General features: G+C 43.2%; 1 protein-coding gene across 1 annotated transcript in view; it reads left to right on the top strand.

The window, feature by feature from the left end:
• The first annotated feature begins 451 nt into the window (after positions 1-451).
• Positions 452-16,866, top strand: part of dock10 (dedicator of cytokinesis 10) — a 69,339-nt gene continuing 52,924 nt past the window's right edge. The window contains exon 1 of the mRNA XM_030066700.1: positions 452-699. Within this exon, the coding sequence (XP_029922560.1) occupies positions 592-699 (108 nt within the window). The 5' untranslated portion in view covers positions 452-591. The remainder of the gene's footprint in view (positions 700-16,866) is intronic.

Here is a 16,866-nt window from a genome sequence, read left to right on the forward strand (position 1 = left end):
CCCAGAAGTGCCTGTGTGTAGATTAGGCAACATAGGTTTCATTTAAGACAAGCATGATAAGAAAAAAATCTCCCCATAATATATTTAGAAATATATTTACATATTTGGAATGAAAGTTTTATATTTGTCGTCTACCCAAATTCATTTCGGTCTCTTTTACAAACGTATATTCAATTATATCTCTCAAATTAATTCTGAGGAAAGATATGTGCAATTCTGGAGCAGCACAGGGTGAATTCTCCTTCTTTGGACGCGTAAAGTTGGCCAAAGATAGCAGAAGAAGATCGGAAGTTCTGATTTCAAAAGAAAAGTGTCAACCGTACTCATAAGGAAATATTGTATCAGGTTCCTCAAGAAGGGCTTTAAATGTGAGGCATTTTCCGGAAGCCGTGTCTTGCATTCGCTGCAGCTTGACGGCGACAGCGCACAAGCATCCTCTGCACCCCGCGCTCTGCGTGTGTGTGGAGTTGGTGTGTGGAGTGTGTGTATGCGCACGCTGGGACGGCTCATGTGAGGAGCGAGGGCTAGATTTGAGTGCCATAAAATACCAGGTTGTGTTTTCCCTCCCTCGGTCACCGCTCAGATGAAGAAATGGCAGCTGAATCAACCCGGAGATTCACCAAGAACCTGCTGAAACCGGGGAGCGCAGCGGAGATACGGCAGACAGCGTGCAACGCAGTCAGACACTCCGCAGTGACGGTGAGTGGACTGCTATGAATAAAAACATGATAGTAAAAACATGACGGCAGTGGAAACCTGATCACCACCTGTGGGCCTAAAATCACAGCTTTGCCCCACACAATTACTCCGCTGCTGGCCTTAGAAGCTGCAATCATAGGCGTTTTTTTTTTTTTTTTTTTTTTTACAGCTGGAGACGGAATGGTTTCGCTAGAATGTATGAACCTCCCGCAGACTGGAGGGGTTGGTTCGGCGGAGACCGCACCATTGCACCCGCACTGTTGCGGGCTTGACATTGACATTCATCTTGCATCTTTCTTTGCAGTAGTCGATTACAAGCACCACTGCTGCTCATCTGGAGCCCTGATCCTACAGGCACACGATTTTTTTTTTTTTTTTTTAAATTATTACCGAACCCATTGAATGGATCTGCGATGCTCTGTCGGTGTAAGAATGGGCGCATTTCGCTTCAGCAAACCGTCTATTGGTTGGTAATAGCGCTATAAAACCGTACAGCCTATCATATTCCCCTGTGGGTTTGGAGTTCATTTCAGACTGGCTGGTTGAATTAAGTCAATTAAATAAATAATGGCTCGGTAGTAGGATAGTGGGATGCGGTGTGACATCGTCAGTCGTAACATCTGTCCAGCGGTGCAGGCAGAGAGACACCAGCAGAGATGGTGGGAAAAAGGGGAGAGCGGGGTGGGAATGAGGGGTGGAAGGAGATGAATGCGTCGATGGGGCTTGATCTAAGCTGTGATAATTACGGGTCTGATTATATTACTATTAAATCATCAGCCTGTTATTATTTCTACGCTTGTGTGAGATGTGAAAGGCGGATTTTAGTGGGTGTGTCACGTCTCATGACGAGAGGCTCTGGTTGACAGAAGATACTGGGAGGAGGGGTAATCCAGGAAACACTAGCATGTACAACGCATCACACATTTGCATGCACGCACGGACGCGCACTCACACATACACACACGCAAAGGATTTGTGTTTGATGATGTCCTTTTCATTCATCTGCCAGACAGAGGACAAATCCTCTACCTTACATTGTGTATATGTGTATGTGTGTTTGTGTGTGTATGTGTGTTTGTGTGTGTGTGTGTGAGATCCTCCAGCCTCTAGTAGAGATTAGCATAGAGAAGGTCACTCCACTTCAGCCCCCCTTTAGTGCTCTCTACACCCTCACTGATGTTAGTGTGTCACTGGGACATCATCAAAACAGAATGCGATAATACTGAGAATTTCTCTACGGGGGCGGATGATGAGTAAAACAAAATGTTATTGATTCCACTGATGGGTGTATAAATCTATCAGTGGTGATAGATCATATGGCCTGTGACCTACATTTCTAGAGGCGATGCACTGCAGTGACAACAGACTGCAGGAGTGAACTGCCTTGCTCAAGGACACAGCAGCTGCGGTGACACACTCAAGCTGTTGTTATCCAAACACATAAAACAAGCGAATGCTCAAAGAATGAAGGAGTGCATTACAATGACACTGAGAGATGGAGGGGAATAGTTGCAGAGTAAGAGCACACAACTCATCATGAAACAAGAGACACTTCAGCTGCCTTTTGTCACCATGATATGTTAATTGTAACCTGTTACATGTTAATACCGTCATTAATTAAGCTAAATAATGCATTAAAAGGTTCACTTAACATACTACAGTAATACTTTTGAGGTTTCTCCTAAACATTTTTTTTTAGATGAGACATCATAAGTTAGCAAAGATTTCTGTGCCAAAATACAGTACTTATCTCTACTTGGGTAGTTCACAGTCATTATTTAAATTAACGATAGGAAAATTTATACAGAACAATGCTTCTAAAACTGAACAGATCTACTCTATAGAGAGAGTCTGTTGTGCAAGTATGGCATTTCAATCATTTATGTATTCCTGAGTTATGTGTTCGTAAGATTGTGTCTCACCTTCACAACACAGACAGACACACGGACAACAGCATGATAGCATAATGTCCCACTGTATATGGTGCCATGCAAAAAAATGCTATATTCTTGGTGGACCATGGAGTAATATAAACCATAGTTTAGATATTCTAATCGATGTTAGTAGGCACAAAATACTTGCTGCTTTTTGTCCCTCTGATCCTCTGATCACATTACAGTCTACATTAAGAAGCCGGCTAGTTGGTCCGTCTCCACTCCGCTCTAAAACCAAAGGAATTCATGTTTCTCAATGGCTGCCCACTGGTCACTGGATCGGTGCCTGCTGCCTACTAACTCTGGCCTTAACTTAAGCTCTGAAGAGACAGAGCCTCTGAGAGAGAAGATTATGAGAGATGAATGATGACTTCAAGGATGTGACTCCTGAGATTTACTATGCAAAGACCTGGGATACAGAAATAAAGATGGGGAAATAGAGAGAACATGGGTAAGAGTGTGAATGCATATGTACAGCCTAATGCTCACACAGACTTGCGTAGGTTAAGTGGGTGTGTAAATGGCCTATAGGCATTGCATGCATGTGTGTGCACATATTTGTGAGTGTGTTAATGCATGGTCTTTGTTGGTGAAAGAAACCAGGTCAGCAGAATTGGGCCCTGTGGGGGAACGCTCGATGAAGCATGAGTGTCTCTCTCTCTCTCTCTCTCTCTCTCTCTCTCTCTCTCTCTCTCTTTCTCTCTCTCTCTCTCACTTTCATTCTTTGTCTCTTTTCAGTTTCTTTTCCTCTGTAGGTCTGTGACCCTGAGTCACTTTTCACACAAGCCCTTTTTCCTCATTCACCTGACTTCACCTCCTCCATAACTTCTCTCTCCGTCTCATCCTTTTCCACTGTTTGAGTTTCCCCTATATTACTTTTTTCCTTTCTGTGTGTCTCTCTGCCCCACTGCTCCACATGCATCCTGACCTGGGTTGTATCAGTGACTGAAGTGTGTGTGAACTTATCTGTGCTATCGAGCAGCACAAATGCTTACCAGCTTATACCGCATGATACCCAGTGAAGCTCCTAGATGCGTGCTGAGTTTTCCTCTCACTGCTCTGTCAAACCAATCACTGCTTTCTGCTTACTTCACCGTCAGATTTAGACTTACTCATAAATAATAATTTGTTTATTAAGCACATTTAAAAACAACAAATGTTGAAGTGCTGATGCGCATAGTGTGTAAAAGTGGCTAACGCTCTGCTGACTCAGTTACTCCAGAGCTCCAAACCTCCTCTGGCATAGGAGAACGTTCCCTGCCTGACTGCACTGTGCCAACTGTAAAGTTTGGTGGAGGGAAGGGTAATGCTATGGGTTTATTTTTCTGGGGTCAGCCTCGGCCCCTTAGTTCCAGTGAAGGGAAATCTTAATGCTTCAGTTCACCAAGACATTTTGGGCAATTCTCTGCTTCCAACTTTGTAGGAACAGTTTGGGGAAGGCCCTTTTCTGCTCCAGCATAACTGCCCTAGTGCACAAAACAGCTCCATAAAGGCATGGTTGGCTGAGTTTAGTGTGGAAGAACTTGACTGGCCTGCACAGAGCCCTGACCTCAACCCGATAGAACACCTTTGGGATGAACTAGAATGGAGATTGTGAGCCGGGCCCTCTCGTCCAACATCAGTGTCTGACCTCATAAATGCTCTTCTGGATGAACAGGCAAAAGTTCCCACAGACACACTCCAAAATCTTGTAGAAAGCCTTCCGAGGCAAGTGGAAGCTGTTATACCTGCAAAGGGGGGACCAACTCCATGTCATTGCCTATGGATTTAGAATGGGATGCCATAAAAGCTCCTCTGGGTGTGATGTGGACATGGCCCAATACTTTTGTCCATCTAGTGTATTATCAGAATGTAAGTTGGCATTAGTCAGGCTTAAAGCCTAAAGTGTGGCATTTAAAACAAATAAACACTTATTTTTGACCTAATTCTTCTTAGTGTTGGCATCAGATGGAGTGTGTTTGTTTTGACCGAGCAAAAGTGAGCAGCATTGTAATCCAACACACAAGTGTCATTCTTGTGACACTGGCTTCCTGCTGGGATGGACCTGCCACATGCCATACCATGCTTTTAGGATGCCAGCCACACTAACCCCACAGCCAGTGAATGGGGCCAACATGCTAAGTCTGGCATCACACTGTAGTTCAGTGTTTATTTTGCCCAGAACCACCGGGTTGCTTGTCTGCAGTCACCATCACTGACTGCTTTTGGCCATATGCATGCCCCTGCCTTTCCACATGGCATCTCAGTGTTTTGTGATACATCTCCATGGTCCTGTCCCCCTATTGGCATCAGATGCTGCTGCTTCTTGCCCTTGGCATTACCCGAGTCCTTATGGTACTACCAGTGTAATGCCTAGTCACTTTCTGCTTGTGCTTGGTGCATTCACTTTCTAGTCATTTTCCATTGTGTTACTAACCACAGTTGTCCAGTTGTCCCACCATCTATAATGTTATTGCCCATACTGTCTATAATATATTTTATATGATGTGTATTAGCACCTGGTTCCCTGGCTCTCAGTCTTCCAGTCCTATTGCAGTATGTAGCCTGGTTTGTTTGGGGCTGTGGTGTGCTGTATGGGAATGGTCAGACCTCATCTGGGACCATCACCAGACATCAGCATGTGTTCTTCTGCATTACTGCCAAAGATGGAACAAACACACACACACACACACACACACACACACACACACACAGTCTGCATCTTTCAGAAAGAAGGAGAAGTCACGCTTTATTTAAAGTTCAAATGTCTTTCCTTCCTCAGTTTTTTGCGGTTTTATTATGAGAGCTTTGGCCTTGCATTGGATGTTGTCAAATATTAAGAAACTAATTCATAAGGTATCCGCCTCCCTTTCAGGGTTTCTTTTTCCTCTCCGTCTCTGTCTTGACCTCATCTGTTCCCTAACTTATCTCACTTTATAGCTTGACAGAGAGGACAGCAGAGTATTTGTGCAGATTTGTTGAGGGCTCCTTTCCTTTCCTTTCCTTTCCTTTCCTTTCCTTTCCTTTCCTTTCCTTTCCCTTCCTCTCCTCTTGATTATATCTGCTGCATTTTCTGTCCTCTCCTTCTGCCTGTACATTCATCAGCATGTCTGCATGTCTTTTCATCCAGTAAATATCATTACCAGGCATGTCTGTCTGTCTGTCTGTCTGTCTGTCTGGAGCTAGACTGCATGTCTGACAGCGTGGAGCAGGAATTTGTCAGCGGGGGGTTTGTTGGGCAGGCAGGCTTGCCCCACTGTAGTAGTGTGCATGTGTCTAGTGGCTTGGGGGAGATGCTGTCACCATGACTCCCCTCCCTCCTCATGACACATCATGTTAACAGCCTCGGGAGCATCGTGCATGACTGGTGACCTGCCCATTTGTGCAGCACACAGACAACATAGCTGTGCATTTGCATGTTTGTGTCTGTGTGTATCTTTGCATGTGTGTGAGTGGATGCGCTTGTGCTTTTTTTGTGTGCTCCACTTTTCTGACAGCTACATAGCTTGTGGCCGCTCTGAAACTCCAGCCGTTTATGCAGTGTAGCGTACTGTAGGCTACTGCCGGGTGAAAAAGTAGCCTACACATAGTGAGAAAGAGTAAGTGGGTGTATTAGTGTCAGGCTTTGTTTTTTAGTTGTTGTTGTTCTGCTCACATTATGCCACAATATTTCAAAAAGATATCACTGTCACGCACACACACACACACACACACACACACACAGAGTCACTATTAGCATGCCCCACTGACTAATATCCAAACCTCATGCAAGTCAGTCAACCTGATAAATGTTGGAAATCAATGATGCCAGTGGAAGGAAACCAGTTAGATTACTGGTAATTACTCTTCTGCAACAGTGCCTCTGTTACCATAGCGACAGAGAAAGGTCAATTAGGTTGGAATTCTAACCAGGAGGCACTCCTATCACTCCTTGCATATCTGTACTTTTCTTCCCGTCTGTATCTCACTCTATCTCGTCCATCGCTCTTGAGGTCGCTCTTCCGTTCCCACACTCTCTCATCTGGATCTGTCAAGATAGTGTGTCACAAAATTATTTCCTCATCTGCGTAATGTCTAGTTAAGCTTGCTTATATCACGCCTTCTCATGCCTTCCTTTAACCCTTTTTTCTTATGTCTTTATCGTCTTCATTATCCTTTATTTACTTCTTTTCTGCTCTCAGGGTTCTTCAAGATGACTAGTCACGACTGTTGTTGCCTGGCTGATGTTGCAAGAGACCTGTATTGATCCTGACATTTCTGTCACATGCCTCCTATTACATCTGAACAAGACAGGATAGGATAGGGCAGGAGGGGAGTTGGAACCAGGAGCAAGGCTATAATTGGGTCAGACATCAGCAGTCTTATTATTTAAGAAAGCAAGATGATAGAGAGGGGAAAACCAGGGAGAACCTGGGGGAGAACAAGTGACAGAGAGAAGGGAGAGAACCCAGCTATCATCTGGTCTATCTGCACTCCTCCCCTCCCAGAGGAGTTTGCGGTGAGGAGCCAACTGCAGATTACTTGTCCCCTTATAAACACATTGCGTGTGTGTGTGTGTGTGTGTGTGTGTGTGTGTGTATGTGTGTGTGTAGTTAAGTGTTATTCACACAGTCTAGCAGACTACCAAGTTTTCAGATCTGTGTGTCTGTGTGAGAGTGCATGTGTTATAAGAATAAGTTTGCAAGCTAGTGAGTTTCAGGTCTCTGTGGACAGTCATGTGGCTGCTCCAATTTTTTAAGGAAACTCAGATTGGATTCTCAACACATGGGGACAGAAAATAGAAATATTCCACTACAACGACTGTCTCTATTCCCATACGGTCAGTTATGAAGCTGCTCTATGAAGGAAAAGAGATGACATTTCCTTCCGTGCCAATACAGTTACTCTTACATAAGTTTGGGGTTTTGGAAAGCATACCCCAGTTGGATTATATAACCAAAGTGTGTGAGAGAGGAGACAGAAGAGACTATCCCACCCAGAACAATTAAGAAAGGGGCTCATGGCCAGTCGCATCAATATGCATCGGAGGAAATACTTTTAATGTAGCGCGATCAGAGCGTGATTTTAGCAGAGCCAGCACTGATACACACATCTGCCACAAGGTGCAGGATTAAGTGCTCAAGTGACTCATCATCAGCAACTTAGCACTGGGCTAATTACCAAGCTACTACATGCATTGTGTGACACACATTCTGAATTTGTCATCTTAAGTTTGGCATTACAGTATGTCACAGATAAGAATAGTGGCTTTATTTCTGTAGCACTTCTAAAAACCTACAGTCCACCAATAAATACGTACATACATACATACATACATAAAAGAGAATCTGTTAAAATTCAAGACCATGACGTAAAACCTAAAACAGTCGCAAAATAAAAACAAAATTCTTGGACTGCATTACATTCGGTAATATGTTATATGTTATATGTTAGATATGTCACACCCAACACTCTTCTGCACATTCTGCACAGAGCTTACTGTATAATACTACATGTCAAAGTAGATTGTGAAAGTGTCACCTACACCGCGTGTGTGCGATTTCTGACAATGTGAGACAGGATGTTGTGCTCGGTCTCTATTTCTCAGAGCATTTTGAGTCTTTGAACAGCACAGCATGCTGCTTTTCTGAGAAGCCTCACTGTGCAGTTCCTCACACAGTGTTTGCCACGCACTGCAACTTAAATGTGTGTGCATAGCAACATCGTCATTTTATCAAAAGTGAGACCCACATTGTCTCCTCTTCCTGTCAAACTGCAGTCTCTGCCCTCCCCATCTCCTTCTACCCCTTGCTCCACTTTGCCTCTGCCTCTCTATCCGTCTGCTCTGGCTCCGTCTCCTCTTTTTCCCTCTCTACATGAACTCCCTAATTGCCTTCTCTCTCTCTATACCTTCCTTTTCTCCCTTCTTCTCCTTCCTCCTCTTTCTTTCTCAACTTCAACTGGATTATGTTCACCCAGTACTTCGGTTTTTCAGTCCTTGTTATTGTGAGAGAATGGTTCCAGTGTCACCGGTGTGTATACAATGCAGACAAGAGAATAGAGACATGGATTAGAGGAGATGAATAGCTCTTTGACATTTGTTATGACTGAGCTGCAGACAACTCGGCCATGTTTGCTCGATAACAGTGGGACCGCGCGCTGCCAGGCCTTGGTGTGTGTCTGTGCCTATCCTTTCAATGAGTCATTCAGAAAGAACAGAGATATAAAAGCAAAGCGAGGGAGAGAGAGAGAGAGAGAGAGAGAGAGAAAGAAAAGAAATCAGAGCCTGTCACTGTCACTAGTGACACTGTCTCCTGCTGAATTCCCCCAGTGTTTGAACTCTGTGTGATCTCGCACTCTGTTGTGTGTGTGTGTGGTGTGTGTGTGTGTGTGTGGATTTCCTGGTCAGTGCACGAGTATGAAAAATTGAAATTTCCTTGCAGTAGCCTTGCCGTATCAAGCACTGGACCGTAGTGAAGATGAAATGTCTGTTTAGTCTAAGTAGGAGAGCGGGATAGAGAGAAAGTATGTCTGTCTGTATGCCAGTGTTTGTAAGAGGTCACATGAGAGTGGAGTGGACAGAGGGCAGTGTAATTGAAAAAGAGTGGGAATGCAAGGCAGAGAGGGGAGAGAGGGAGAGGGGTCCCTCGCGGCTCCATGCATTGTGCCAGTGTAGGTTTACAATAGGCTCTTTGGAGAGGCTTCACAGCCAGTGAACTGCTCCATTCAGACTTAGCTGACCAGGCTTCGCCTCACTGGAGCTTAGCTTTTACCCTTTCTCTCTCTCTTTTTCTTTCTCTATCTATCTGTCCCTCTCTCTCTCTCTCTCTCTCTCTCTCTCTCTCTCTCTCTCTCTCTCCCTCTCTCTTTCACTCTTTAAAGCCATCCATCCAGCATAGCCGTGCTGCTCAATCGTCCGGGCTCTCTTTCAGCCCCCTGGGACGGGGAGTCCACTTCACATACTGGACTAAGAATAGTTTGCTGACTCCCTGCGAGTGAATTGCAGTGTTGTATCTCTCCCTCGCTCAGCATTCCAGAGTAGGAGGCCTGAATATTCTGCTGTCATTACTGTACACCACCAGCCTGCCCCCATCCTCTCCCGCCCTACTGCCTTGGCCGTGCTGTATGCACACACGCAATAAACACACACACGCACACACACACACACACACACACACACACACGTACACGTTGTATGACAGCTGTACATGACCCATCCGTTCCCTCATTAGCTGGCTCTATTGGCTGCATAGGGTGAGAGGACAGGGATGATCTAATTAAGCACCAAATTGGCTGAATTAAATGAAAATAAGTCATATGCTCCTATTTGTGCCCATCCTCCCTCATAGCCTTGTCCAAAAATCTTATGCCTGAATGACTTTTGCTCACAGGTGCAAATTCTGATTTGTTTCTTTCTTTTTACTTATATTTTTTATTTCTCAAAACCAGTGATTCTGCACTGGTTTAGCCACATTTTTCCTCAGTCATTTTATTTCGCAAAATGACAAGAGTGGTAATCCTCAATGCTTTCTTGCACTGCGAAATCACGAAACAGTTCCTTGAACTCGCGCAGTCTTCTTTGAAGAACCTCCCCTGGTTTCTCTACACTGGCTGAATGTGTCATTGCTATTTGCTGTTTTAGCTTGGATGGGGTCATGTTGGTATGTGCCAGTACATCACTGCACACAGCACACTGCAGTTGTTGGCCTTGTGTGTCCTCGATGCTAGTAAAGCCAATTTTAACATATTCATCGTCATACTTGCACTTGGCCATGTTGTGCAGCTAGCTAGCTTCCTCTCTTTCTATGTAGCTGGCCTCATTTACATGCTGCAGTGGGAAATAATGGCTCAACATAAAAGTGCTGTACCAGATATTCATTTATTCATACACTACAAAATATTTTTTTCTTTTTCTTTTTTTTTTTTTGCATTTTATTTTTGGACAAAGTTGACACACCCGCGATCCACTCAGTATTGGCCTGCAGTCCACTTTTGATCTGTGACCTGGCAGTTTGAGCACCAGAGCTCTAAATATATATACTGCTAGATCAACCTGTCTGACCCACCAATAATCCTGTCTGATCGACTCTGCCCTCTTGGCACTGGTGGCAGAGGGGAGCGAGAGAAAGAGGCAGCCATCTGCTACTGAAGCTGTATGCACCCACCCACCTTCCTGCACACACACACACACACACACACACACACACACACACACACGCACACACACACACACACACACAATACACATACATGGAGCACCAGCATCATTACTTTCTGAGGCATTATTAATGTTTCATAATCAGCATCCAGCTCCACACATACATACGCACAAAAATAAAGCCACACACACACACATGCACGCACACATTATAATTTATGTTTTTGCTGTGTCCCTGTTAGAAACACAGCAGATCGTTCTTCACTGATTGAAGAGAGGCTTTCCAACAGATAGCAGCATGTTGCCTTGGGGCTGCAGAGCCCAAGATGACATAGCTGGCATAACTGGCTGGCACTGGCCAAGATAACTGGCTTAAGAGCCCATTCTTTCAAGATACGACTGTCGTCACTCTGCTCAGTTGGTTGAATGCTGGATAGAAATATTTAGTGTGGCGCTGTTATGACTCTCTCTGGCACTTCATATTATTTCTACACCACTCGTTTCTTTCTGAATCGTTCAGACTCTTGAACGTGGCCCAGCACACAGTCATACAGTTTCCCTGAATCAAATGCTCTACCAGCCAATTGACAAAGAGAAGTGTCTTGCTGACAAATGTCCCAGGAGAAACGCAGGCCCGAGCTAAAATGAACAATAACCATGCGAGTAAAAAAAAAAAAAAAAAAAAAGAGTATGTGGAGAAACAATGGGCAGCCGTATGATGGATGCTGCCTTGTCTTCCATGCTTGTGCAAGCTGATATTAGAGGGAAGGAGTCAGTGGGATTTCTGTTTTGTTTTCTCTGTTTTGGATTTACAGCCAGTCTGTGGGTCTGTGCTGGCTCACAGTGTGTGTTTGCATGTGTGTTCACCTCCATCATTTTGTGTGTTTGTGTGTGTGTGTGTGTGTGTTGTTGTGTGTATCAGTGCCTGTGCGTGCATTCATTTTTGTGGGCCTTAATGTTCCGCCAAAGAGCTGAAAGCGGATCTGTAAAAGAAATAAGGGAGAGGAAAGCAGAGGGCAGAGGAAAGGGGAAACAGAGGAGTGGGGAGGAGGGGAGGAGGAGGAGGAAAACGTAAGGGAAGATAATATATGTATGAGAATGAGGAAGCATGAGGAAAAGTCTTCAGTATAGCCGTGTCCTCAGTCTAAGCTGGGACCTCGGGGAGAGGGAGCGGTGCTGAGTGGGCGTCTGTTAGATGGTTTGCGCTGGTGTAGAGGTTACACAGAGGTTACATGTATGCTTTGTGTAGGTGTGATGTGAAGGCGTTATGACAGGATGATTTATAGCAAACTAGGCGTCACAGTGGGCTTTTTCTTGGCTTTAGGGTTGCATGAGTGTAAAGCTTATTTTCAGGTTGGGGATAAGCGTGTGATAAAAGTGTTGCGATTTTTTTTGCAGTAATCTGCGTGGAATTAAGCTAATATGATTATTCACGGTATGCATAGTATCAATTTAGTCTAATCTGAGTCTCTTGCAAGACAGGGTAAATATTGGTGTGGGTGTGAGCTTTTCTTAAGATGAATGTACATCAGGTTCAGAGAGAGGACACAACCTTAAAGCTAACTGAGTGTAAGAAATGGAAATTGTAAGTGATAAAAGCTTAAAGACTGCGTCAGTATCTGTAGCCCAGACGTGCAGTGGGAGTGCAGCAGGGGTTTGGGTGCTCCAGAGTTTGTTTTGGCGAACACGGAGAAAGTCAACTATCCCATCGGACGGAGACTCTTTACCTGAGCAGGAAACAGAAGAGGCCTAACAGCTGTGTAAATGGGCCAGATAAGACCATGGAGAAACTGTGGACACATGGCAGCGCTGAGACAGAAATCATAGCTCCTGCGCTACACTGGTACATACATTATGCAGCAGTGGTAGCCTGCCTTCTCCAGCCAAACTACCAAACTCAGGTTTGATTAATGGATTAGCACTGGCAAAATGCTAAATCCTCCTCTCTCAGCAGTAAAGTAAAGGGTATAGTAGACCTGCATCACTTTTTCTTCCTTTTAATCTGTTTCTCATTAATGTGCTCTCTCTCTCTCTGTCTCTCTCTCTGTCTGTCTCCCTGTCTCTCTCTCCTGGACAGAAAATCACCATTAAAACCAGCAGCTCTATTGGAATGCTGCTAACATTTGTTTGCTCCTGGATGTTATTACATTAGGTTTGCACCACAGTATGTGTCTCTGTCTGCCTTCCTCTGATAAAATGAATTCATACCGCTCTTACAGTACTGCACAAACAGAAAAAAATAAAACAAACAAACAAACAAACAAACAAAACGTATTAGCTGAGTTTTCATGAAATGTTTTAAGCACAGTTTACACTAGTAAATTCAGGTGCAGGGATGTCGGGGCAAATGTTAATTTTAGGTTGCTCAAGTGTGTGCACAGACAGACAGAAGGCTGTGATTTTCAGTTTAATGTGTACGAGTGCTGTGGAGGGACCTGAGGGGGAGGGGAGGAAGGAGAGAACAGCGGGGAGATGTGGAGGGATGCCACGTGGGAGAGTGAATTAATGAGACACCGGCCACTCTGACAGTCACTGTGTGTTTTTCTGCTGCTTTCGCTACTACTCTACATAGCTGCTTAATAATGATACTTGTGCATTACTGTTACTTTGTGCATTACTCTCATAGTCATTTTTCTCTCCTGATATGATACATATCCAAGTCAGTGAGTGAGTGAATGTGATATAGATTAGGGTACTATCTTTGGGGGGGTGGGGGTTGGAGGACATTCCCTCCCCTGTATTGTAATGAGTCAGCTTGAAATGAAAGGAAATAATTAAAAAAAGACATTTTTGATACTAATCATATAGTTAACAGATATTGGACATCCTTCTCAAAACGAATGTGACTTTCTTCCAGTTGTTTTAAACATTGTTGATGTACTGGCAACAACAGTGTTTGACTCTAGCTTGTGATCTTTTATATAGTAAAAAACATTTTATGTATGACTCTTATTATGACTTCTTATATGATCCAATAAAGAGAGAATACCCTTTTACCTTTAATACAAATATTTATCTTGACATACAGTATATTTATGTATATGTGTTTGTGTATGTGTGTGTGTGTGTGTGTGTGTGTGTGTGTGTGTGTGTGTGTGTGTGTGTGTATATATTTACAGATTTTTAATATAAAATGAGTGATATTCCTCCACATTAAAACTATATAGGGTTTAGGAAACCCACCCTAATGATTATGCGCTCTGCAAATCAAAACTCCAGTCAGTGGAGTTTCCCAGCATGCTTTTGGGCAACAGACATTTACTTAGCCCAGTTCGTTGTTGTTTGGCCCATGTTCCCTATTTAATTATTTAGTTTTTATGTGTATTTTTTATCATGTGGGCTTTGTGTTGTGTTATTAAGTTTAAGGATGGTTTCACATTATTTGTGAAGCGCGGCTGTTATTGTCTGTTCTTTTGGTGCATCTCCATCCACTGTGGGTTTGTTGAATTAATATCCAGGTCTGCACTCCTTCAAAGCAAAAGGCTGAACATCAAAAGCAGCCAAAGCAGTGTCATTTCTCACAAATAAGCCCATATAAGTAAGATAATATATAAATGATAGAAAGCTGATCTTTTAGGAAAAGTGTTCAGTAGGGACATTTCTTGGCCTCATAGCATTTAGTAACTTTAGACTTGATGCCGTAAACTGTGTTTATCTATGAATATGAACTTTCAATAGATGTTGTAGGATGTACTTGCAGTTTCATTATCTGTCAAAATAACATCATATCAAGATCACTCACCCCACCTCTAGCCTTTTACCTTTCTTTGGATCTCTTGCCTTTGAGAGGTGCTCCTTTTTTTCTTTTCTTTTCTTTTTTTTTTTTTTTTGAACTAATCCAATTATAGTCCTTTACTTAACCCTTAGATGCATAAGTGGGGTCAAAAATGACCCCAGAGGTGCAATATCTTAGTCATTTTAAATTTGTATCATTTATTCTTCCATGTATACCTCAAATGGGTTGTCTTTGACATTAGGCCATTTGGATTTGTATCTAATTGTTATATTTTTTAAGTAATTGCATTTTTTATATCAATACCCCACTCTTCCATACGTGGGGTCAAAAATAACCCCTGCTCACAGTGAGAAGAGAGAAGACGCGCGTGTGTGTACATATGTGTGGACGTGCATAGACAGACAGACAGACAGACAGACAAATAATGAATGTTGACGTTTTGATAGCTGCATTGATAGCAATATTTTGATCAAATGAAAGAAGGTGATAAATCAGGGCTACTCAACTTAAGATGGCTCAGGGGCCACTCAGCAGAACTCAGCTCCAAGGGCCACAAGCTAAAAATGTCTGTCCTAATTTGGACGTTTAAACAATAATTTTGTCACAGGCTACATGACTAGTCTAAAAATGAATGAAACATACAGAAAACTGCTACATTTCCATTCAAGGCCAAACCTCACTGAATAAAAGATTGTCATGCAATGATTAATGATGAAATGATCAGGTTACAACAAAATGAGGCTTTATTCCCAAAATGATTAGATAGAATCATAATATTTTTATTATATGATAGTGGCGGGCTGCATAAAAATTACATACGGGATGTATGTGTCCCCCGGGCCGCGGGTTTAGTAGCCCTGTGATAAATGAACATGTAAAACATGAAATTATTCTTGTGTTGACCAAAATATAATAAGAATCATTATTTTAAAACCAAAATGAAGAAATATTGCATTAAACACATTGTTTCGAATAGGGATAATTTTTGGATGTTTACTTTTTTGACCTATTAAAAATATGTTTTTGATAAAATGTTTATTAAAAGTGATAAATGACATGTCAAACATGAAATAATTCTTTTGTTGACCAAAATACAATAAAAATCATCATCTTTAACCAAAATGAAAGAAATTTCTGAAGTTTACAGCATAAAACGCATTCATTCCAATTGGGGTCATTTTTGACCCCACTCATGGAAGAGTGTAGGTATCGGTGAGCCATGCATCTAAGGGTTAAGGATTATAGTGATTAGTCATATAGCAGACTGGTTCAAGTGTCATAGAGACTTTTTGAAATTGCAGTGTGTTTTTGGCTCTACAGTCTGTGTATGTTTTGGATGGTTAGAAGCATAGAAAGGGAAGAACGGAGGAAAGTAATGTTTTGGATGGTCAGATGGGGAACGGAAGAAGGTTGAAGTTCATTGATTTTAAAGGGTTTAGGAGGTTTTTTACAGAATACATTCAAAGGAGCAGGAGAGTCCAAGAAGAATGAATGGAAACTTTTAACTGTCCTCTGTTCCTGGCAGCTCCTTCTCAATGCTGCCCCCCTCTCCCATATTCTTCTTCTTACCCCCAACCCCTCCTTCCTCCCTCCTCCCACTTCCCCCCTGCCTCCGGACTTAAGTTCTCAGTTAAAGACATTTTAATAGCTTCCTTTTCTAAACAAACACTGCCGCCAGAGGACCAGATACACATCTCTGGCATAGAGCGCCTCCTGGAGGAAATTTAGGAAAGACATGGTGTAAGGAAGGAGACACACACGCACACGCACAAGCACATTCTCACACAGATGTCTGCACAATGCTCTCTAAGCCCTGTCTTCCTCCATACACAAACAAATGGAGTAAGGAAGACAGACAGGGACTTTGAATCAAGGGGTTAGCGCGGCACCAGAGGCACAGCAGTGGACCCTGTTTCCTCTGCATCCACAGAGCCTGTTGTGTTGAGCCTGTTGTGATTAGTTCTCAGCACTAGATGGCATTGGCAGTGTGTTGTAGACCTCAGTTTGCCTCTTCACTTGACCTCCTCCAGGAAAGAGCTCAAGTCACAGCCAGATGCAGCTCTGTCAGACATTATACACATTCGTCCTGCTTTGTCAGAGTCACTGAACCTGTTAGTCATTATCTTACTAGAGATGCTCTATAGATTATAGAGACATAGGCAAGTGGGACGTTCCAGAGTAGCTTAGTGCATTAGGTTCACTGAAGACCTTGTCTCTTCCTGTTTGTGCTTGAGGTGATGTGCTTTGGTGCTGCATCCGCAGGCTGAGGTTTTACTCAGAACAACACATCATGATGGTTGATCTCAGGGGAGACAAGCCATGCTCTCTCATTCAAACACACTCATGCACACACACCGCCAACATGTGATACACCCGAGGCC

This window comes from Myripristis murdjan, chromosome 13, assembly GCF_902150065.1.
Source record: "Myripristis murdjan chromosome 13, fMyrMur1.1, whole genome shotgun sequence".
Classification (NCBI taxonomy): domain Eukaryota; kingdom Metazoa; phylum Chordata; class Actinopteri; order Holocentriformes; family Holocentridae; genus Myripristis; species Myripristis murdjan.